The 24,646-nt window shown below is 36.1% G+C and overlaps 1 protein-coding gene across 2 annotated transcripts in view; it reads right to left on the bottom strand.

The window, feature by feature from the left end:
• Positions 1-576: 576 nt before the first annotated feature.
• bma (SCY1-like protein bma) overlaps positions 577-24,646 on the bottom strand; it is a 142,406-nt gene continuing 118,336 nt past the window's right edge. The window contains exons 18-19 of one of the 2 annotated variants that reach the window (XM_065238669.1): positions 1,047-1,146; positions 577-990 (exon numbers count right to left, since the gene is read on the bottom strand). In XM_065238669.1, coding sequence (XP_065094741.1) covers positions 1,051-1,146 — 96 coding nt within the window. In that variant the 3' untranslated portion in view covers positions 577-990; positions 1,047-1,050. Of the gene's footprint in view, positions 991-1,046; positions 1,147-12,879; positions 13,036-24,646 lie in introns of those variants that run through there. The other variant, XM_065238670.1, reaches the window with a different exon arrangement.

Here is a 24,646-nt window from a genome sequence, read left to right as displayed (position 1 = left end):
ATGAATTCGTATGACGCAATATGTTGAACTGGTTTATGCTTTTACAATGTGTCAATTAGAAGGTTATTTGGCTGAAGTTTAGTGTTTTAAATTATTTTTAGCAAGGTAGTAATGTATTTTATAATGATTTAAGCATTCTCCGAACAACGTATTTATAATACTACCTAATCCTAGTATCTTTTAAACAACATGCAATATAAGCAACATTTAAATTTAAAGAAAACATCAAATTAAATAAGAAACCAATTTTTAAAATGGCATGCAATTGATTAACTATATAACATATTTACAGATTATTCTAAATTAAGCAATCTTCTTTGAAAATATCCACAATGAAATTGCTTTCATCTATTGGCTATTTTCAAAGAACATTTCCTTTTCATTTACTCTCCTACTCCTGAATAATACGGTACATGATTCTACGGTTTACTGTACTCCTACGTCGAACTGGTATACTTTCTACTGAAAAACGGGAGGTATCAAATTTCAAAAAATATAAATCGGCCAATTACGGATATGTTCGCTCGAAAACCAATTGTTACGGTAGCTACGAAATATTAGTAGTCTCAACAGGAATCTACAGGCGGAAGGTTATTTACTGATTACTACTACGATGGAATCCTTCTGGCGGTGTCAAAGAGGGAAGGACTAAAGAAATACCACTGATCAATATATGGTTAAGTATGTGGGTCAAGTTCTACGGATACGACTGCCAAACAATTTGAATATTGTATGGAATGTTACTACTATTAATTTTACTGTTTTTAAGGCTGGAAGCCAACGAGTGGTCTACGGGTCTTACCTCCGGTTGGGTTTCAGATAGAACGGGTTGGCTACAATTTGTCTGGCTACTTATTATCGTCGATTCATTACTGACATACACACACATAACTGGTCGGGACAGTACTTGGCATCGTCATCATGCTACTGTGGCGTTTAGGTTTTATATTTTTACGTAATCAAAATTTGGAACGAGTATCAAATGGCTTTCTAGAAAAGTGAATTTCTTGACTTTGCACCGGTTTACGGGGCGTTCGCAAAACTACCGTACTAACGATCATTGTACACGCTAAATAGGGAGGAGGATCGTGGTCGGTTTTTAGTAACTTTTTCCAGTACTGATTTGAAGTTTTTGGTGTTCAGAATCTGAAAATATACAGATGATTGAGGTGAACAAAACTGCACGGTGGACTGAAGCTAGAGGAGTAATATCTAAACAGTATACATTCTAGTGAGAGATAGATATATATAGGAGAATGGAAGGATAGTGGAAGGAGTTCACTCAGAGGAGAGTTGTAGGAAAATCACTACAAGTGCCGTGGAAGTGATGATTGTAGTAGGCATTATAGTGAGGAGAGTTCACATTTAGTAGAAAATGTTGATAAGTGCTAAATAATGGTGTCTCTCCAGAGATAAGTTCCATTTGGTTCGGGAAGAAAAAGCGATAAATCAGACCAGGTCAGCACTCAAAGAATACGGAAAAAGCGGATCTATAACGGCTACGCACTACGGGTTTCACTGTATCTTACTTGGTTGTGTTTGATTACTGTACTTTATAGCATTGTCAAATTTGTGGTCGCTTGCATGGTACAAAAATTTGTTAACTAGCAATTATCTGATTGGTCTATTACGAATGATTGACATCCATCCACAAACAGAAAACGTCGATGTGCGAAGGTGTAAAATGGTTTTTTTTGCACTATGCTCTAGGACAAGAATAAAATTACACGAATACAGTACTACAAACAGAATACTGCAGGCTTTCGCTCTGGTGTTGTCGGTTATGATAGCAGTAGTAGTAGTTGTTGTTGTTTTGGATTCCATTGCTGCAGATGATGGTCCTAAGGTAATTCCTTAAATTTCTTATCACTTGGTACGCAATCACAGACCAGGCCCAGGTGGTCCAACCACTTTGCATGGCAGGTTTGGCAGGCTCGTCAGTCTCATCAGTAATCGCTTGGTACTGGTTTGGACCGTGTTGTAGGATTCAAAGTTTAAAGCTTTTGCGCAAGTTTTTCAGTGCCTTTTTCTGACTCTTTTGGAAGCTTCGTTGGAAGCCTGCAGCCGTACTGCTGCGTCGTGACGTTGGTGAATACGTTAACAAATCCAGCGGTTTGATGTTGGCCAGTTTAGATTCAAGCTTTGATGACTGTAGGACGTTCAATGTTGCAATCAATCACAGAGAGCGAAAGCGGTATGATTGGATTTGTGTGGTCGAATTCGGTTTGATTGATTTGTTATTTTGATTTATACGAAGGATAGGCAGAAAAAGAAAGAGAAAAAGAAGAGAGAGGATTTTTGTAGGCTTCTTCCAATGTTCGAGCGATTCGAATGGCTAGTTCTGTTCGTGAAGCTATACACTACTTTGGCAGCGTGTCGTTGTTTTAGCGTGCTAGTTTGTGTTCCTTTTGGATGTTTTTTTTTTTCTGTGAATTGCGGAAGTGCTGTGTGCTGACTATTGCATATATCTATATGTGAAGACTACTCGTGTCAGAAGCTGCTGTTGTGGCCGTTGTGATGGACGATGTGTGTTATTAAATGTTTTTTTAAACCTTTGGTGTTCTAAGAGGAGAATCTTTCCAGGGAAGCATAGATCTGGGCAGTTTATCATAAAGTACTAAAACCAACCTATATTTATTTTTATAGATTTATGTGATCCTCTAGATCTCTCTATTTCGATATATTTATATTTATGCTTATATTTAGTAGATAAGTCTATACCCTGAGAACATTACTCTTAATATCAGAGGTATTTGAAAGGACACGGAGATCAAATTCGTTAAGTTAAGATAACAATCCTAATAGTTACTTTCACATGGAAAAATATTTTTGCTTGAAAGAAACCTATAGTTATTCCAACATTAATTTTAACGGCAACTCAATCATATCTACCTAATAGATTCAACTGTTCATCTTATACTCAATTCAACAATAGCTATGATCAATTATAACAACCGTCAAATGTAATTTATTTATATATTTTTGGTTTCAAGTGATCATCATAAATCCACACACTTTTAGCTTGTCATGCGTAGAGCAGGCGATAAGATAGCTGGCTCTCACGCAGATCAACACGCTTCGAATCTAAGTTGAATATTCTTGTACACTTTTTTATGATTTTGCAGTTGTGTTTTTGAGATCGATAAAGAAGCAAAACAAACTTCCTTAATATGTCGATAATGAAGAGCAGTTCGTTCAATAAACATTGTAAAATTTTGCTTTTCTAACAACAGTTTTCTTGAATCAACTAAAACATAGTTGTATTTTGAAGTTTAACGTTTGTTCAGCTACTTAAAAATATAGTTGAGCCAACCGAGTAGCCAACTATGGACTATAGTTGTTGCCCTCTATATATAGTCAAATCAACTATGGTTTCGGGTTATCTCTAAATCAATTGAACAATATAGTTATTTTGACCGGAATAATAATTACGTCTGCTATGATTTGTTCTCCTTGGATGCCAAGGACAAGCATTAATATTCTTTTTAGGGTAATGATCTACACAGAACATAATTCTGAATTTATGGTTATAAACTACGGGATCGTGTAAATTTGGGCCAAATCTATAGTATATTCTCATTTTCTATGGTGCATTCTGTACGCGTGCGCTTGATATCACAGAAATTCACGTGAATTTTTAAAACGTAGTTACACGGGCAGCACATCACACACAAAATGGTTAAGCAATTATTTTTTTCCTTTAAATTTATTACAATGAATGTTTGTTCCGTTTCCTATCATCCTCTGTTTATCAAGTTGACCTTGCAGACGATGCAATGATTTTTAATCTTTTTTCATTCCGTGCTCTGTCTATACTTTCACCTATAAAAGCTAGCATTTGCCTTGATTTTTATGTATAAATGGTAAAACGACGCACACACTTGCCTCTATTCTCTCCAGCAGAAAAAGCAAACGAAGTCGACTATGCGAGGAAATGAGCGCTTCTTGTTTGCTTTTAGCCTATCCCGAAGTATGGAGAGTGGAGAGCACAGGTGTGATAATCGGCACGTTCGTGGTGCGAGTCCCCCAGTCGCAACCTTTTTTTTTCGACATGATTAATTTCAGTCACTAATACACACCACATTTTTCTTCCTCCCGCAGCTATGTATATCGCATCCTTGGTTCATGAGGTCTCCACTAACCTCCTCCGATGATGAATCCTATATAATTGTAAGCGAATCGGTTGGGTGTAGTGATTTTATTTGTTACACCACAATTTAAGAAAGAAGGACATCTACGAAATAACCACCGACTGGATGATCCCAATCACGTCCGTAATGAGGGTTTTATGTCTACATTACGTTATACTAAATTTATAGTTTTAATTTTTTTATTTCAAAAGGTCGTATCTTAGGAGGTTTTTGGAGCCAATAATTATGAGGCAAACCAGCCAAAAGCTGAAAATCTCTTTAATAACGAAAACTTAACTAAACTTACCAATAATTATATTCGGAAGCATTTCACAAACCTACGTATTTAGGGATGGGACCGATTACTGACGGTTCATTCGATGTTAGAGGGTTTACATCAGCGTCGCCCAACGTGGTCTCTTGATCTCAGCAATGAAATCATTCTATTTTAATTTTATTCTACATTTTGAATCTTAGCTCAGAATGAATGAGAAATAAACAAACTGCAGCTTGAAACAAGTTCATCGAACATAAATATGGCCGATGCAAAAAGCTTAGAAAGGTGGGCAGGCCTGGTTCACATTGCTCAAGATAAGATCAGGGGAGGTGCTTTGTATAAAATTCAGAGCAGAGCTAAAATTCAAGCTAAAACAATTGTAAACCGAAGTTGTATTTTAAATACTCAAGCAAACACACGAGTGTGGAAGTAAAATGTAGTTAAATACCTAGCATTTTTTTTTGAAAATAAAACCTGAAATTGCAAGAAAAGCAGTTAGTCTTAAAACATATACTGACTCCGAATGTGATGTCCGATAAAAATGTATAGGTTTAGCAAATATCTACTATCCATTCAAATTTACTAAAACGTGAACGGAGATTCTCTACTCAGTGGAAGGGGGGTCTAAACCTCTCAAAAACTGTCCTTGAAAATTTGTCTCAGACACCATTTCGGTTAGAAGTGAAACTTTCGTGCTACACAGTCCGAAAAAGTTGTGTAAATTTTTGTTACTACACATTTAGCACAAGCTAATTTTACATGGGATGGACTTCATCTTTAACGTAAAGAAGTAAAGGATGAAATGTATACAAATATGTCATTAAAATTCAGGGCTCTGAAATCGAAAATACACTAGCCACTTAAAAGTATATTTGATTGAGCTAATTTTCGGATATTTATTGATTTAATTTTGTATCTAAAATGCCGTTCGTATATGTCAGCACCGAAATTTATATGATTTGTGTGTGTGTGTATGATGCACACAAATGGATCGTCATTTATTTCGTCATAAGTTTACATTATAGATCGGTAAAGTTATGAGCCATTTCATAAAATATTCCAAATATTGTATGCATGAATTTTAATCGCATGAATGTTTGCATGTATGGATGTTTACATCACCAGTAAAATTCAGATTTTTTCTATGAATGTTTATCCCTGGCATGAAGAAAAAGTTTGTGAAAAAGTTGCCTAGATGAATTTTTTGCTTAGCCCGTTTGATTTGTCACCCATGGTTTGAGCCGCTTTCGCTAAACCCTCATTTCGGTGCTGATTGAAATATTAACACTTGACGGATGTTTGATCTCGGTGCCATTAGAAATCCTCAAAAGTTGCAGATAATTTCTATTGTATAATTATTAATATATGGCCTAAGTTTGTCCTGAAATCTCTCTGGATACTCATTTAAAAGCATATTGTTATGGATATAATGGATGCGTTGAATTGACATTACAAGTTAGTATTAAGCCATAATCAATTTCAAATGTGGTACTTAAGGAATTGTTGAGGAATATAATCTAGAAAATGTTGATCTATATCATTTGACTGCAAACGTAATTAATGCGATGGATGGTATATTATATGTCGCGCTTTAATGCGTTTAACTTATAAGAGATTTTTTTTTCTAAGATGCAATACATCAGAACTGAACTCATTATAAAAGTTAAAATCATCCACCATTGTATTTTGTCTATCAATATTACTCATTGTCTGCCAATCTATGCTTCCGTGTATTTTTCCACCACATACGAACTCACCAGCCTGTGAATAGGTTTAAGCAACTATAAATGGTTCCGTGTCAGCTTGTGATGCTCTGCTATTATTCAGTAGTATTCAGTAGCGTAGTAATTGTGTTAATGTTTCTAAAGCTACGGGTTAAAAAGATTTACGCACTACCATAACGAAAAGACCCATTAAGCTTCTATCAAGCTGCAGTTCACAAAACGTTAAAACCAAAAATAATGGTAAATCCGAAAGCAAACCGTAACAACTTTCAGTTCCGTTGGTAGATGCTAAAAGAGTAAGGATGCGTTTATGCTAGCTATGGCGTGGGTGGTGGTTCAAGTTAGCTTACAGGTGAACTAAAAAGCAACAACGTTTAATTAATGAACAAAACATAACAAAATAGTGTAATTAATGAAGTAGTGGTCGCTTCATATAACTATAATAACAACAACAGGATGTGTGGTGATCTCTCTTTTCTGTTTTTACGATTGTCTTCATTCCACGAACTTCACTTGCGTACTATTGAAGAACTGTGCATTTTTGTAAAGCGGAAAAAAAGGTTTGCTTACCTATGTGCAAACAAAAATGAAGAGAAAAGAAAAGAAAAACAAATGTGCCTTCTATGCTAAACAATAGCTTTTGTATTGTGGATAGTCAGAACAAATCTATAACGGAAATTGTGTTTGTCGTTCTTTCCATGTCCGTTCAACTGGGGGGACCAGTTTTGGAAATGAAAATATTTTTTTTTTAATTTACTGTTTGTTCACCTGAGTGCACGTTGATTTAGAACTGCTTGCACATGGCCGATTAGAGTAAGTCAGTAACTAAGTCAAATTCAAATGAAAATTACAAAATGTGGGGTTACTGCTTGAATATGAGGAAAATCGACCAAAATCTGTCGATTTTCCTCTTACTCATGATATTTTGCTTGGAAAATCGAGGACAATTTTACTCATTCACTGCACACTTAGAAATAACTATTTTAAAAGAGGCGTAATCCGTATTGGACGTAAATCATAAAACGTAAACGAAAATTTCATGTAAAATTAAGTGTTCTCAAACTGAAACATAAACAAATCGACGAAGAGAACGTTTGTTTGAATTGATTTTAATGTGTCGGTCTCGGGAAACCGAAATTTATAAGACTTTGTCGTAGTGTGTGAGTAACCCCACTTATTGAAATTTTGAATCAAATTTGGCTCAATTTAGTTTTACTATCGTTGGCCAAATAAATAGCTTCGAAAACATGAAAAGGCAGGCTTGTTGTAGATCATTTAGGGAAGATCTTTCAGATTTAATTAAATTATCACAAGCACAAATGTCACTCTTCCGTGATATCTTCTGCACCTTCTATAGTAAATGTTGGACTATTTTATCCTTCCAATCCCCTATCTGGTGTATAATGCGATGCTTGGTTTGTCAATTTTAATAAGTACAGTATGACCCATAAAAAAATGCGACATTGATTACAGCTTATTTTTGGGTTTATTTTAAAACTGTTTTTACCACTATTTTATATGCGTGTATTCGTTAGAATCTCTACTGTCAAGTGATGTAAACAAAACAGTGATTTTCGTTTTAAAAGTTTGCAAAAATGTACGCAAAAGAAATTGTTACCAGTTTGCTTCTCGCCCAAAAGTCAGTGAAAGAGATAACAAAGATCGTAGGATGCCACCGGTCCACTGTTCATCGAATTAAACGTTATCTCCTTGCTGGACCACATCCACGGAAGCCAGGAAGTGGACGTCCGCGATCGGCACGCACTCCAGGGGTCATCAGATCGGTCAAAAGAAAAATAACGGTGAATCCGGTAAGATCGATCCGGAAATTGACAAAACAAGCCAATATCTCCAACACCTCGATGCAACAGTTGGTCAAAGATGACTTGAAGGCTTCGTCTAGGGCTAGAGTGAAGCGCCACCTGATAACGAACCGGATTAAGGGACTGCGGCTTGAGAGATCTAAGCGGCTTCTCTCCATCTTGAAGAAGAAAAAACCAATAATCGTGTTCTCTGACGAAAAACTTTTCAACATCGATCCGGTGTCCAACACGCGCACTGACCGGTTTATTTCGCCGAAGAAGATCGAGGAGGTTCCTGAGAACATAAAATTTAAGTTTACCACCAAGCATCCTGCAGGAGTTATGGTTTTCGGAGCAGTCGCGTCCAACGGCTTGAAAATGCCTCCGGTATTCATCAAAGAGGGTCTAAAAGTGAATACGGAGGTCTACATCGGCATTTTGAAGGACCATCTGATGCCATGGATTAAGGTCAACTTTGGAGAAGACCAATTAGTCGTTTTCCAGCAGGATGGAGCGCCCTGCCATACTTCTAACAGGACCCAAGCTTGGCTCACCGAGAACCTGAATTTTTGGTCGAAGGAGCTTTTCCCCCCCAGCAGCCCGGACTTGAATCCATTGGATTATTCAATATGGGCCTATGTTCAGGCTAAGGCCTGTGAAACCCCCCATTCCAGTGTGGATTCGCTCAAGTCATCCATTCGCAAGGCATGGAACTCGATGCCAGCGTCATATATTACGACCGTGTGTTCCAGATTTCGACCCCGCCTGGAGCAGGTGATCGAGAACCAGGGAGGACACATTGAATAAATGTATTCAAAACATGTCAAATAAACATGGGAAAGCAAAAATATATTTGTTTCAATCAGCAGTTTAGAAGGAATCACATTTAATTGGAAAAAATGTCCCATGTCGCATTTTTTTATGGGTCATACTGTAGGGAAAATGTGCAGGCAACATATGGAACATTTAGGCACATTTCATAAGGAACATTTTTTGTGAAAACCGATCGTAAATATATTGCATGGGAGCTGAGATATTGCAGTAAATGGTCATAAACTGTACATACTTTCTAAATTTTCTTTATAGTTCAGGAAGGGACAAAATACCGTATGCGTGATAATGTTTGCACCATCGTACACATAAGGTTCCCGTTTCACCAGTGCATACAATGCCTTGGTTTTCTTTGCATGCACGTAACCTATAGCTCATACCGTAGTAGGCTGTGTATAAAAGAAAATGATTTACTTAGTTCAACAGTTGCACTATGACGAAGTGGCAGCGTATTCGTGATTTGTCCCACGCGCAAATGTCGCAAAAAGACATTTCAATCACCGTGGGAATGTCCCGGTGGACCGTCAAAAGGGTTTTAGACCGAGAAAAGAAAGGACAACTATCTGCGAAGGTGGCCACAGGTCATCCGAGGTCAGCTCGGGTTCCGAGGGTTATCGCTGCTATCAAAAGGAAGATTCGGCTGAATTCAGTGCGTTCAATAAGGAAAATGGCAAAGAAACACGGGATCAGTGACTTTACGGCACGGAAGATCGTAAAGGGAGATTGCGGGGCTAAGTCGAGGGCACGGAAAAAACCTCACATGATTACCAACCACATCCAGGAGCTACGAGTCGAACGATGCAAGAAAATCTTGAACTTCCTTAAGCGAAAAAATCCAGTAATCCTGTTCACTGACGAGAGCATGTTTACCGTCGATCCCGTATCAAATTCCAGAACCAACCGGTATATTAGTTCTCTTCCGGTAAAAGACGTGGCCGACGAGCACAAGAACGTGTATCTGACCAAGCATCCTGCTAGCGTTATGGTGTTTGAACTGGTGGCTTCCGATGGCAAAAAATGGACCCGGTGTTTATTCCGGAAGACGACAAGGTCAACACGGAGGTCTACATCGAGATTTTAAGTAAGTCTGTTTATCCGTGGATCAAAGAACAGTACGGTCCGATGCCAAATGTTGGAGCTCCGTGCCACACCTCGATGGGGCTCCGTGCCACACCTCGAACCGCACTCAGAAGTCGTTGCAGGAACATATTCCGTTCTGGGCGAAGGATATGTGGCCGCCATCCAGCCCCGATCTTAATCCGCTGGATTACTCAATATGGCGCGTCATAAAGGCCAAGGCCTGTTCTAAACGCCACCCGAGTACAGCAAGCCTCAGACAAACATTGACCCGTACGTGGAGAGAAATGGATCCAGACTACATTATTAGAACCTGCCGTGCATTCCGGAAGCGTATGGAGGCCGTAATTGGAGCAAGTGGAAACTCGATCGATGATTAACATAGTTTAAGACTCTGAGAATCATCCCCCCTTTAAAAAAATAAAAAAAAAACTCGAAAACGAAATTTTTGAGATTTTTTTTTTAATTTTGACATTGCTTAATGGTGCAAACATTATCACGCATACGGTAGCTGTTCAAAAGTTTCAGTTGTAATTTTTTTTCCAGTAATTTGTGAAAGCTCATCAAAATTTAAAATAATAATCATAATTAAATAATTTTTCCAATCCAAATGATACTACTTACATTTTATCATAAATAAATCAATATTAGTAATTATGTATATTGTACAGCGTTCTACATTATAATTGCTATCATTCCGTTTTTAAATAGGCCACTATACCTGAACAAGGTGTTTAATTACGGATATTAGAACAGATTTGTTAACTAGAGAATATTGCCTTTTATTTGACACCAAGAACGCTCAAATCGGTGTACTCACTGCTAAGATCTTGAACCAGAAAGAAAATTTAAAACATCTCTGCTCATTTGCAACATTTTGACGATCGGTTCCCACAAAAAATTTTGTTTATAAAATGTGTTTTCGAATAGATTTCTTAGACAAATTTCCCCAAGACACTAAGCGTCTATCTGAATCAGATAAAAAAAAACATAGTTTTGGTGTTTTAATCACCAAACCGTTTACACAAATCCGAAGCGCTTTTACATATGTAGAATCTTCTCCCAACAAACTATATCTCTAAAATCAATGGTTGAGATGCTATTTAAAAACGCACGGAAACGGCAATAAGAAACACTGTGCAAAGTGAAACATGTTCACTCACAATGCCCATAATGGACCCGTGTTGGCACCTTGATCACCAATCAAATGATATTTTTTCGCTCTTATATGCTCTCAATATCACGTGTGATATTTGAACAAAATATCATGCATGATATTGATTTAACATGCTCCTTTGATGTTACGACATTATTCACAACGAGTAAAAATCAAGCTGAGAGTTGACTCGACACAAAGATGATTCCGTTGCACATCGTTTTCATCGTTTTCATAGAAAGACACAGTATAGTTTGCTATCTCTCTTTACCCTTCACCGATGGCAGACACGAAGCTACTGCTGCCAACAGTGATGGTAGTTTGGGGTCACGTTCGGATGTAAAGCACGGTTTGGTTAAAATTGTAGCTGGTGAGTTTTGTCAGCTTAATATTCGTAGCTACGATATCACAGCTCGTAATATCATCCGCAGTTGCTTACCTGTCGATTTTCGTCTATTTTGGGCATTGGTGAAATTTGTTTTTAAAAAATATTTTTCCAATACTGAGTAGGACTGGTATACCGCATAGGTAAGTGCAGCAAACACTTTGAAACATTTTGAGCTTTGTGCATTTAGTAAATTGCCAGATTGGGCTCGAGAATAGTAGTAGTGCACTCTTGTTAATCTCTAGCTATCAGGTGAGAATTGCGGAAGGTTCCGTTTTTATTCTCCATCAATGAAAATTTATCCTTAATACCGTGCGTGGTCGAAATTTGTACACCTAAGAAATCCGTCCACCCGATGGAATATGTAAGAGGTGGTCGGTCCTAAGAGTACGGTCCAGTCTCACACGACATTGTAAATTTCCTCTAATTAAGTTGGTGTCAAATCTTTGGGGTATAAATATATTACATTTTTAAAGTTATTATGACCAGCGAAGAATTATCGGCAATACGTTGACGATAACGATAATTTAAAGCAAAATTTATCTTTATAATTATAGCATTTACCGAAATCATATCGGTGGTAATTTAGCGGTTATAGCCAGATTCCATTTTATTCAGCGAGTCAGCGTGACTTTGAAAAAAAAAAAACGGTTCAACCTTTAGACCAAATTAAATAGCTGTATAATACCTAGGTCACTTTTAAATAATACGATATCAATTACTTCTATGTTTTTATGCTTTGCTTATTGTTTTAGTTTTTAATGATTGGACAATTATTTCATTAAAATTTTTATCATCCAGCCTACATTCATTGGTAAATTTTTATATTTGATATTATTCTCCATTTTTATGACATATGATCCCGGTACCTATAAATTCAGGGGAAACAAATGTCAGTAGGGTCGAACTCGAAACGTATACAATAACTTTCATCGTAGATTTCTCACGAATAACAGCACACTTACACAAACCAAATGCAACATCTAATAGACCAAACTTTGCTCTAACAGATGGTGCAGCTAGTTTACGTGGGTGCGTTGTCATTAGTGACAATTGAATTATTGATTTGGAGATAATTTTTTTCATAAAAAGTATTTAAAAACGGTTTTAGAGCTCAGCTCTATTCATTGCTTTCAACTCTGTGAGATCGTACTTCGTGCACTCAGAAATTTTTGCGTTATCCTAAAATCCACAAATGTCATAATTGTGGTGTCAAAGTATAAAAAAGCAACTGTGTTTGGTTAATACAATTGAACGGCTGCTCTGTTATGTGAGTTTTGATTAATAAATTTTAATTTCAATTTTATGATGATGATTATAACTCGCAATATCCTCAGTCACTAAACATAAACCCTTCGTTATAGTCCAGACATTGGAAAATATCGTCAGAAAAGTCAGCAAATTTAAAAAAAAAAATTTTTAATGCTGAACATAACAAATGAAAATCTCAAGCCAATTATAAAAGTATGCGTTTATGAAAATCAAACTGGTGCACTTTTTAGTTTGCTGTAAAATCGGTGTGTTTAAAATGTGAGTGTATCTCGTGTACAAGTGCCGCAAACTGACTTAAATTTCAAAATTCAAAAAGTCTCTTGCCTTCTTTTTACTGCTCTTCGTAGATGTGGATTGTTGCAGGGATTCGCACATTTTTTCCTGAGATAAGAAAACAAATCTTATGTATTGGGGTGTTTCAACAAGTTTGAACTTAACTCAAATTCATAGGTTAAGTCTATGTTAAAGCTAAAATATTTAATCAAATAGTGCATATTTCAACCACAAGTCCAACCTTCAACTATGGTTAAAACTGTCAGATCGGAAAAAATGAAACAAATCGATAAAAAACAGGCAGCAAGGTTGATGAACGCTCGAATACGCAATTCTGGCAATTGTTTTTTTTTTCACTGTTGTTGGACTTAACGATCGCAGATTACATTAGTTATATTGGTTCATGCTGAATGCGAGCCCATCAACAGGTATTCAGCTTGGAAGGGGATTTGTAAAATCAATTAATCTCTAACATGCCAGCATTCCACGTGAGGGGACATTGCTGTTGATTCTTTTTATTGTAGGTTTTTATGGGTTCACTATGTGCTACGGCAAGTGTGCGGGATTCGATTTTCCATGATTCAATACTGGCCCATCTGTTCAATTGTTAGTCGATAAATTCAATAAATTAGTTACTGTCGATGCGGTGGATTCGAATGCAAACACCATCCCTCGAACTGTTAAAGCGCCGCATTAAAACCTTACTAGATTAGGGTGTAGGTGAAATGTATTTTAGGCATCAATCTTGATTCCGTATGGGTACAACCGATCTGTAGGTATATAAATAATAAATTGCTAGTGTGTTTCGCATTTACTGTACGAGGTTTGGAATGTTTGTTGAACGAATATTTACTGACGGGATATAACTCCATTCGATGTAACCGAGAGCTGGTAGAAAGTGGTTTTTGGGCATGCAAAACACAAAATGGAAAATTTTATATGCAAGTATACTGAAATACGGTAAGCCATTCATCACCTCTCACGAACAGGACTGTGAGTGTTGGAGTTTATACGAAGATTGAATGAAACTTGGATGCTTAATGGAAATTATATAGAATACATTGACTTAAATGCTATGCGTTGTATACGTTGTAAAATTATCCATGTTGTATTGTATTAATTCTGTCTGATGATATAGAATTTTGGGTCCGAATTCTAATCAGGGACTGTCAATACGGGGGGTCCCCCTGCGTGGAAATTACCCATATGAATTTTCAAAAATGTGTATAAACTGCTCCCCCGCCAAACTTTTCACGTGCTATATGGACAGCCCCTCACAGCTATTGCAGTTCTCAGTGTTGATGAACTTTAATTTGATTGAGCCTGATGCTATGTTCAGACTGACGAGTTATAACATGTTATATCTTGATCTTGATGACATTTTTCTATACGATAAATATTGTAACATGTTTGTTACAACTCTGTAGTTTGAACATAGCACTACAGTGGATGTTGCTCAGAGTAGTTTTTATAACATAAATTAAACATTTCATGGATCGAAGTAGGCCGAGCTCCGAAATTCACGTGTTTGTGTTTCACTCAAGGGCCTAACGCGCCAACATATTTTCGTAGCCAGCATAAAAAAACGTGATCACATATCAATCTAAGCGTGCCCAGAGAGTGGACCCACGGCTATGCTTGCTATGGCTACTTGTTATTAGTAGCAATTGGTTTCCCTGCATAATTTTAATATGAAAAATATTTTTTTTTTTAAATTTCCAATATATTAACAATCTTAAGAAGAGTTATAAAACTGGTGAAAAAGTGACCAAGTCTAGTATCATTCCTTACCGTTGTATAAAGAAACATCGGGTATCCGTAAGACGACAGTTTGTTTCAATCAATGATTAATTTAGATATGTTTTTCTCCATAGATCATAACTATAAATCTAACCGAAAAAGTGTGAAGAGATCTTTGGATTTAATGCTGTAAAACAATCATTTCCATTCGAATATTTCATAGTTATTGTGTTTTGCAATGTGTATTGGCAAATAGATTCTGAGCTTTTGAATATACGATAGATAATATGGGATCTCAGAAAATAATTGATACACTGTTAGCTTTTTTATTTTCCTCAATAACGTGAAAATTGTAAAAATACTATTAATTAAGTTTTCTTCTCAAATTCGAATAAGCACATATTGAATGCAGGATATTTCCAATAAGTTATGCATACATTAGAGCAGCTCTACACTAACTGACGAATTGATCAGGTTTTTATCTTTTCCGATGCAAATGGAACTTTACATAATTGTGCACTATTCATTCAAATTTGTGCTGGAATTCTACCATTTTAACCCGTGTCTCACTTTTCTAAATGGCGTATTCTATATTTTTCAATAAATCATAACGCGAAAACGTGGGCTCTGGTGAGGAGTGTTGTCAGAAGCAGTACAAAACACATAATTATGCAACGTTTCATAGAAATCAGAGAGAGCATTGCCTGATTTTTTTTGCTATTTGGGCTGGATTTACTCATTAGACATACGTACGTTAGGCATAATGGACAATTGACATACATATATTAGGCATAATGGACGTTAGGAATAGTATAGGAGTACGGACACTAGGCATGAAATCTAAAGCCTATGTTTTTAAATATACTTTCAGCAACCGTGAATTTATTTTCAGTAACTCATATTGCACTGAGTTTATCAAAGTTTTCTTAAAATTCACGATCAAGGACTGATCCAGATACAAAAATAGAGAGGTGGCGATGTCTTGTTTTGATGAATGCAATTAGGTTGGTTTCCACTAAGCTGAATACCATTGCACAGTGGTAAAAAGGAGCAATTTAAAGAAAAAAAAATGGATAGTCGTGAAAATTAATCAAGTTGGTATCTTCACATAGGTTTGTTGTTAGAATGTTAGAATCGCATCTGATGAAGGGATCTATGAATTTAATGCATTGGGACACAATGGCCGTTTTTAACACTACGCTCAGGAAAATCAAACAAAAAAGTTACAGCTGAAAAATAGATTTTAAGGGGTCTTCCATGAAAACTGCTTCATATCTCAACGGAAAATACCAAGTTGGTAAATGTAATTTTTCAGCAATGTATATGGAAATGATGAGATCTGCAACTTTGTAAATAGACGACCGCTTTATCAGATGCATCCTTTTATAACTAAAAATTTCTCTGAAGGCATCAACTTGATTAAACTTCATCTTTGTACTGTTTTTTTTTCAGTTTTTTTGTGTTTGTTTGTTGTGTTTTGTAAAATAACATCAGTTTATCGTCCAACATCCAATTTATAAATAAACGAGCAGCAACTAAAAGAAGCTAAACATTGTTTGAAACTAGCGAAGTCACAGATCCATTAATGATCGCTGAAAAAAAAACTATTCATATCACAGGGACTTAAAAATCTGTTATAATAAATTATTACTAAACGTAATATTAATTTTCAAGGTACCAGAGCCTTATAGACTGAGATCTTTATTAAATTCAATGTACCAAAATCCAACAAATATTCCGACTTTTGGTGCTAGATCTATGAGAGTTTCCGGTATGTGGTCTGGCGAGCTAAAAATAGTTCTGTTTACTCGTCAAACTGCATAGCTGAATATTTCATAAAAATATGTAAAATGCATTTCTCATGGCATGATATTCCGAAACATTAAGGCTTCTTCGATTTGAAAAAAATGACAATCTATACACATTTCCAAATGTTAAATTTCTGATAATATTTTCAGAATCATGAAATGTTTTCAAGCTCGAGATTTAATCAATACATCTCGAATATTTCGATTTGGATTGTTAAATATTGACATTTTTTCATGCCTTTGTCTTTAGATCACTTTGTTTAGAATTTCATACAAGTCCAAAGTTTCAAAAATAATTACACAGTTTAATCATTTTCCAAAATTTGAACCAAACCTAGGTTTTTTTTTTTGATTTTCTATAGTCTTGCAGGCGATGATTTTATCTTGAAGAACGCTTGAACGCCTTGATTGTTATGTTATATCGAAGCATGCTCTATATCGAAGCATGTTGTCTTTGATGAAGTTTCTTATTATAACAAGGACAATAAACATGTAGTTCGAAACTCACCCTGTGAAGATGGCTTTAAATCTAACTTTTTACTCTGACATTGTGGATGCTTGCCCTAATAAAAAATACCATACCCGAACGATACCATAACCCAAATCACAGATCTATTCCACAAATGGTTTGGATGATACTTTGAACACGTCGTTAAGAAAAATAACCATACAATTTTTATTAGGGTGGCGTCTTCGGAAAAGTTGATAATGATGAAAAAATAAACAAATCTTTGAACTTCCACGGCTTTCTGTTTCCAACAAAAATAAATGGCCCCAAGGGAAAATTTACGTATACGTCAAAGTAAGCAGTGCCCTCGATGCTATGGTGTTTTTTTTCTCAATGTTGCGCACACGTACACTCCCGATCATAAGTTTGGGGTCTCCCTTTAAAAAACAAGAATATGTTTTTCGCTCATACCTCTGCCATTTTACGACCGATTTTCGATCTCTATATTTCATTTGAAATGTATTGTATTAAGTTAGAAGATTTTAGTAATATGTTATAGTTTTAATTTTTTTCTGAGAAATGACAAATTGTAAAAGAAAAAAAACATCTAGTGAGATAAATGGAAAATTAAGTGATTTTGATTATCCACTCTGTTAATTGTCCGTTATGCCTAACGTGCTTTATGCTGATCGTCATTGTACTTGACGTGCGTATGCCTATGGTCTATAAACCTACCATATTTATGTCAAATGTTACGCACCCGTTCTTTACTCCATAATGCTTTAATTTAAAATAATTTTAAAAATAAAGGTTTGAATGAGATATAGCTTATATTTTTACAACTTAAAGTGTACATCATAATAATAACATTGCTTATGACATCATCGTGATCCACATATATTTATGTTAGGGTAAGTGTGCCAGTTAGGTACTAGTGCTCCAGGTTCCCTAGGACCTAAATCAAATTTGAAATAAATGTTCATGATTTTATTACCGTAGTTAGGGGAAATGGCTTGTATAGATCTAAATTCCTTACACACACTTACACTTTTGTTCAAATACCTTAAGATTTAAGGCCTAGTAGTCAATGTAAAAATTTCATGATAACTTATGAACTCTCGAAATTTAATGATCATTCATGAGCTATAATCACCTGAACATAAGCAAATATTTATACGTGTACTATCGTTAATGTTTTGTATATTATATAAGAAAATACTACGAATAGAAAAAAAAACTGCTGATGTAGAATTTGAACCACTAAATATTACTTAAAACGAAAACAGTTTTATTAACAAATTAAAAAATGCGTTCTATATGAATAATCACGTGATCGCTACGCTAAAAGTTCTTAACTTATTCCGCTGATGACATTGTAAGCTTTCTTCTGAACAAAACTGTCACCTTTGATGTTAGATTACCTATTTTACGAAATGGTTTCGATATACGAGGCACTACCAGTATCGTATAGTATACATATTTTGGCAAATTGGGTTACTAGTGCCCGTTCATCAGAATATTGCCTCTATGTTAATTTAATGGTAACATACTAGACGTAGACCCAATAAGAATTGCATCCTTAATTTGGTCTTTATAATGTTGGACCATCCTTTATTTCGGATAGATTTATTGTCGGAACAATGCAAGTTTATTTACTCTGTGAATAGTATTTTGTAAACACTATTAGCCGTGATGGTTTTATATTGTGTGTACGTATTTTTACTAAAATCGGAATGTTCGTTTTTGTTTTGTTTGTGTTCTACAATGAAAACATGTTTTTATATAATCCAGGAAAAAATATCATGCTTCTCTATGTGTTCTATGTGAAACATCGGACCGGTGCTCTACAGTCACTATGTTGTGCTATAGCTGGTGCTTTAAAACCAAAAAAAGGGTTGGTACAAAGGTAAGTTCAACAGCAACAGGCGTCAGTCATTAAATACTTACAATGGAACCGTTGATCGGAAAAGATGAGAGATGCTCAAAGCGTTAAGCAGTTTTAATGTTATTGGAATGCTTTAATTAATCATATTATTTATTTTGCGCTAAATTACGACAATGGTGCAGGGGAGTTACTAGTGCTAGTGTCTGTGACACCACGGCGAGAAATGAACAACTTTTACTATAGATAAGTTGGTAATGATGGTACCGCGGGATGGGAGGTTTTCGATCGTGCATGTCTGATGGTGGGTGGGAGATGGTGGATACGAGGAAAGTTTGCTCTACTTCCAGGTGCGGTGACGGAATAAGTTTTTAATTGGAACTGTGAACGTTGATACGACATTTTTTTTTCATAGGAGTGAGAATATAGCGGGCGGGAGAAAGTCATACACAAATGATATTTTTTGTGAATATTTATTTAGGCATGTAATGTTTTCGATCTTTTTATTGGACGACTGCAGGGGTTAAAAATGAATCTGTTAGCTATTTTCGAAAGACAAGTTTATACTGCAAGTGACTGCAGGATGACGAAAAATTAATAATGGATTGTATAAAAAATTATTGAAGATAGATCAAGATGCAGCGGGAGGTCGAGATGGATGATGAGTATTGATGCTGTCCGTTGAATAAGTACAATGAAAGCAATGTTTAATTTACTTTGGGCAGCCGATTTTTCCCGGGCAGAGTCGGAAAGTTTTCTAACATCAAAATATATACAAATAAAATAAATAAATTCCAGATAGACTATGCTAAATAGAGAGCTACAGTATTCTAACATTCAACAGAAAGTTCTTATGTTTGCACATCTAATCGAATTATTACATGTTTTTTGTACTGTCACATTTTTTTTAGTTTTGATTCCTGATGCTTCACTCTAATTTCATTAAATTAATAAACATACAATTTCTGCATTAGATTATAGTACAGTTATTGAAAATACAGAGGAAGATAGAGTGTTTGCTATAAGTTCGGTACAAGATAGAGCATCGTTCAAAAGCAGTAGTGTTATATCGATCTAGTTGACATTCAACTGTAAGAAAGATTAGGCTAAGCCCCTTGATAGAACAACAAAGACCAGAAACGGACGAAAAGATGTGTACCATAGAAAGCAATTTATTATCATTAGAGAAGAAAGCAATAGCATTTGATGAGCTGCATACGAATAAAGAAGACCTGATATGATCCTGGGTGATGGCTTTTGTACTGAATACTGATGTAGGTATATAATTAAACAACTGTAAGCATATCCCGATTACACCTGTTCTCGTTACCTCGAGTGCACTTGGCCACAATCTAGATTAATCTTATTCATTGGAAAATCGTTCAATATATGCCACTGACTGTTGCTGTTGCTGCTTCTGCTGCTATAGGGATACCGTTTTACTCATTTCATTGGAAGCATGAACTCCGTGATGCATTTTGTTGTTGCTGGGCAGGACAACCGGATTATAAGTTGAGTTAATTAAATATTCATGTTAATGCTTGTTTTATGTTACAATTTCCGTTCGACCGGAGGGAGAGGGCATTCAAGCGGGGTATAAGCACTTTCAGGAGTCGAGAAACACGAATGGGTTAGTGCTTAGAACATTGCCTTTTTGATGGCGTTTAAAATTTATGAAGGGTGATGCTGTTGCTCACCGGGAGAGTAGCAAGTCTGGGTTAGCGAAGTTATTCAAATATGAACTGGGCAATAATTTTGTTTAATGAACAATTAACCTTGAGATAATTACATATTTGCTACGATATGCTTTTACAGTTTGTTTAAAGAAAGGTTTTGATTGAAGATCTGATGTATTACTCAAGAACGATCAATGCATTAGATTAAACGTTAATTGACTGACTATCTTCATTGACTTTCTATTTTATAGCTGATTCATCTACAAAACTGTTGCTTGCCGAATTTGCCAAGCGCTTGATAAATAGCTTAATTTTTGTCGAAAATATCCGGAAATACAGTTAGGGGTAGGAGGGGTAAAATAGGCACCCTAAGAAGTGTTGTTTATGATGAAAATAAGTGTATCCTGGGTGTTTTGCTAGATATAATGTTAATTTAACTTAATACAGATATTTGGTATAATTAAATATATTTTAATTGAAACCAGAACATACCTTCTTGTTGAATTTTCTCTTAGCGGTAAGGGTAAAACGGACAAGCGTTTGGGTAAAACAGCCATCCACGTTGTTAAAAGCATTTTCGACGATTATTTAGTAGTGATGTATCACGCGATGCCTTAGGTGTTCGCGAACATGTTTGAAATACAGGGATAACATTAGGCCTCAGCTTAATCAAAATTTATCCAGAATTATTCCGCCTGATTACATAAACATTCATCAATTGCTCAAAATTGCAACTTGTTAGTTATAAATATGACATCCATACATTAGAAATAGCAATTCATATTAGATCTCATATTTGCGAGAATTTTTTCCCATATACCATATACCCCATCGGTGTTAAAGTTAAATTGAACCAAAACTGCATAACATTTTCGTGATAAATTTAGTGAATATTGATCATTAGAATACTTTCCCTATTCACATTGATTTTCTGAAAATTTCCTTTTCATTTGATGATGGTTTATCACGAAACAAATTATATGGGGTAAGACGGCCACCCGTTGTCCCTTACATGCAATCTCATCTGCCTCTTTGAATCCACATTTGCTGTGCGACTTTTCATCTACAGTTCTTATTTTCTGCGTTGTTAATGCTTTGAATTACTAACAGATGATCCAACCCAAAGCTCAAAATCTCTATAATAAAGGACAACAACAAATTTTGAATTTTGCTCTACTAAGTTTGGAAAACATATCGGTGATCATTTGAGGAATATCAAGAGTTGGTATTTATAGAATAAAATCTATTAAAACAAGGTTTAAGTCGATACTATTTTTATGTTATCGTTGTAAGTAACTTTATTCATAAAAGGATATGTATGTCTACTGTCCATTGGTTTAAAAAATAAAAGTTTTTAAACTTATATCAAACGGCATAGGTTACTCACTGGACTCAATTTCCAGTAGATTTAGAACAGCAAAATTGCTGTGCCAATAAGCAATAAAGTTTTCGCAAAAGTTATGAGTAGGAACTGTGCAAGAGGAAGAAAAAATAAATCTATGTCTAAACTTGAGATTGAATCGCGTTTATATCTAAAGGTTTAACACGAACAAATCTGGATACATTTAAACGCTGCCATTAACGCATTTTTTGTGCATTTTTTTAAATTCATTGAATGATGCTAAGAGTGTATACACAGCAAAAAAATAATTTGGATATCACATCAAAGTGGATGCACTACAATCATGTCGAAAATTTCATGTAATTTTTATGACCACATAAATAAACAAATGCAGTAAAAGCAGCGTAATGTCAGTTCATGCATTGTATTAATGATAATTTTGTCCTTTTTAGCAAGTAATATTACACCATATTTTCGACATGATTGTAGTGCATCCACTTTGACGTGATATCAAAATTATTTTTTTGCTGTGTAGAATCACAGCAGGCATTTGTTGTCAAGATAAGTTTACTTGTTTACATCATGGCTTCTTTGGAGCAAGCACGTCACGATTCGATCCTGCACGCTCTAAACAAAAATCCCGGTATATCCGCTCCAGCCAGATTTCCAGCAAATTCCTGACCAGGAATTTCATATCTCGGTTGACCGGAAGAGTGCCCCTGAAGAATGTAAAATCAAAAAGAAATCGAAATTACCCTGGTAAGCTATCTGCAGTTGTGGGCTGTAAAGCAAAACTTTAGTTACAGCTTGGACCATTAACCAGCAAATTTACCAGGAGGAGTGCTTACGGAAGAGACTGCCTTTTCTGGAGCAGTATGAGGCGGATTGTCTATTCTGGCCGGACTTGGTAAGCTCAAATTCCACCAAATAGTGCTACATCGAAAATGGCACCACAGTGGTTCCCAAGGAGATGAATCCGGCCAATACTCCGGAACTAAGGCCAATTGAGGAATACTGCCCAACAAACAATCGCCTATTGAAGAAACGACTTCTTGACTTGATTTATTCAACTGCATGCGTAAATAATACTTGTACAATTAAAAAAAAAAACTTCTGTCAGGCATTGTTCACCCAAATCTGGAGAATTGATTCAACCAAAACATGGTGTTGGTTAAGGTTAGTCGAGAAGCTTTTATTCAACTTCCATGAGTTGTAACAGAGCTTATTCGATCATTTTTTTTCATTATTCAGCGTTTATTGGACATCTTTGCTTCCTTAAAACAGCGATCCTTGATCATGATACTATTAAACATTTATTAAACGATTATTCAATTCCTGGAAAATTAACCGGAAAATAAAGAACGGTAGAGAGACAGGCATATTTGTCTTTTCTTGAGTGATTGTTTCAATATTTCTGACGAAGCACGGCACAGCTACTAGAAAATTTAAAACATACATATACATGTTCGTTGCATGGGATTCGAACCATTTGATTTCCGATCACCAGCCGCTTGCCTTGCCATCTGTGCTATCCTTAAATACATATTATGGGCTGCTCAATATTAAATAAAAGCTTGATTGAAACTGAATACCTATCAGCACTCCCGATCGTCCCAAGGTCCAGTGAGAATCATTAATTCATTCATCGTTGTTTTACATGAGACCAATTCTACCTCTTTCCCTCTCCAATTTCCAAGGAAAGTATGCTGGGTTATTTATTCAACTAAATCAATGAATTTGTTGTCGTGAATGATGTGATCGATCATTACGATTTAGAACATAAATAAAAAAGATATTTAAAGAGCTTGGGATTGAACTCACAACCTTCTACTTGGAAAGCGGAAACGGTAACCACTACTCTACTGATTTCGTCTTGTTGTTAGACTGAGTGGAAGTGTTGTGAAATAATTAATCTAAAACGTCGTTTTTAAAGCATTTACAAAGCATGCAATTAGAACATAGACGCATAGTGCACCTTAATAAAAATAACTATAAAAGAGGGCCAAACGATGTGCCCAGCATCAATCATAGTAACCCATGAGTCAGCAGACAAAATTTGACAGCTCTATCAGTCGAACTCTTACCGTGATGGCAAAAACAGTGAAGCAACTCCGTTCAGAAGTGTGCGCGTTCAAAGAACGGCACCCCGCCGCGTCAAAAATGGACATCGTGCGGCACTTTGTGGACGCCGGATATGTCCGTTCCGGCATCTACAACATCTTGGCACTATTAGACAACAATCAGAGCATCGAAAGAAAGCCCGGTTCCGGACGGCCGACGACCCTGAGCGACAAGAAGTTCCAAAGGACGTTGAAGAGGAAGACCGAGGGAAAAGTGGCTACATCGCTGCGTGTGCTTGGCCGGGAGGTCGGTTCAACCGGCCAAACAGTGAAAAAGTACCTGGCGAACATAAACATACATGTCAGGAAGCGGAAGTCACGTCCACTGGTTTCGGAGCTGCAGGCAATGACGCAGCGGCAGTGGCTGAATAAGATGGTCAACTCGTTTTTCCCGGCGAATCACGACGTGGCGGTGGTGATGTACGACGACCCTGGATGGCAACGACTTGCAGGGCACTTCGTATTTTACTTCCCCCACGAAGGTGAAGTTCCTGAGTTAACAATTTAATTTAAAATCTTTCATTTTTTGTTACATGTTCCATTTTTGGTTTTCACAAAGTGTACTCCCATATAGACATAGTCCTACGTCAAAAGGGAAGAACTGCAATTGACATGCAGGATTTCAAGCGGAAATGGGATTTGGCAGCCGAGATAAAGATGATTGGCCGTGTACGAAGAAAAGTTCGAGCAATGGCCTATGGTA

This window comes from Ochlerotatus camptorhynchus, unplaced genomic scaffold (assembly GCF_037179485.1).
Source record: "Ochlerotatus camptorhynchus isolate MF236.1 unplaced genomic scaffold, CSIRO-AGI_Acam_v1.1 ptg000867l, whole genome shotgun sequence".
Taxonomy (NCBI): Eukaryota; Metazoa; Arthropoda; class Insecta; order Diptera; family Culicidae; genus Ochlerotatus; species Ochlerotatus camptorhynchus.
Note: the sequence above shows the minus strand (reverse complement) of the source record. Positions and strands in the feature narration are given on the sequence as shown.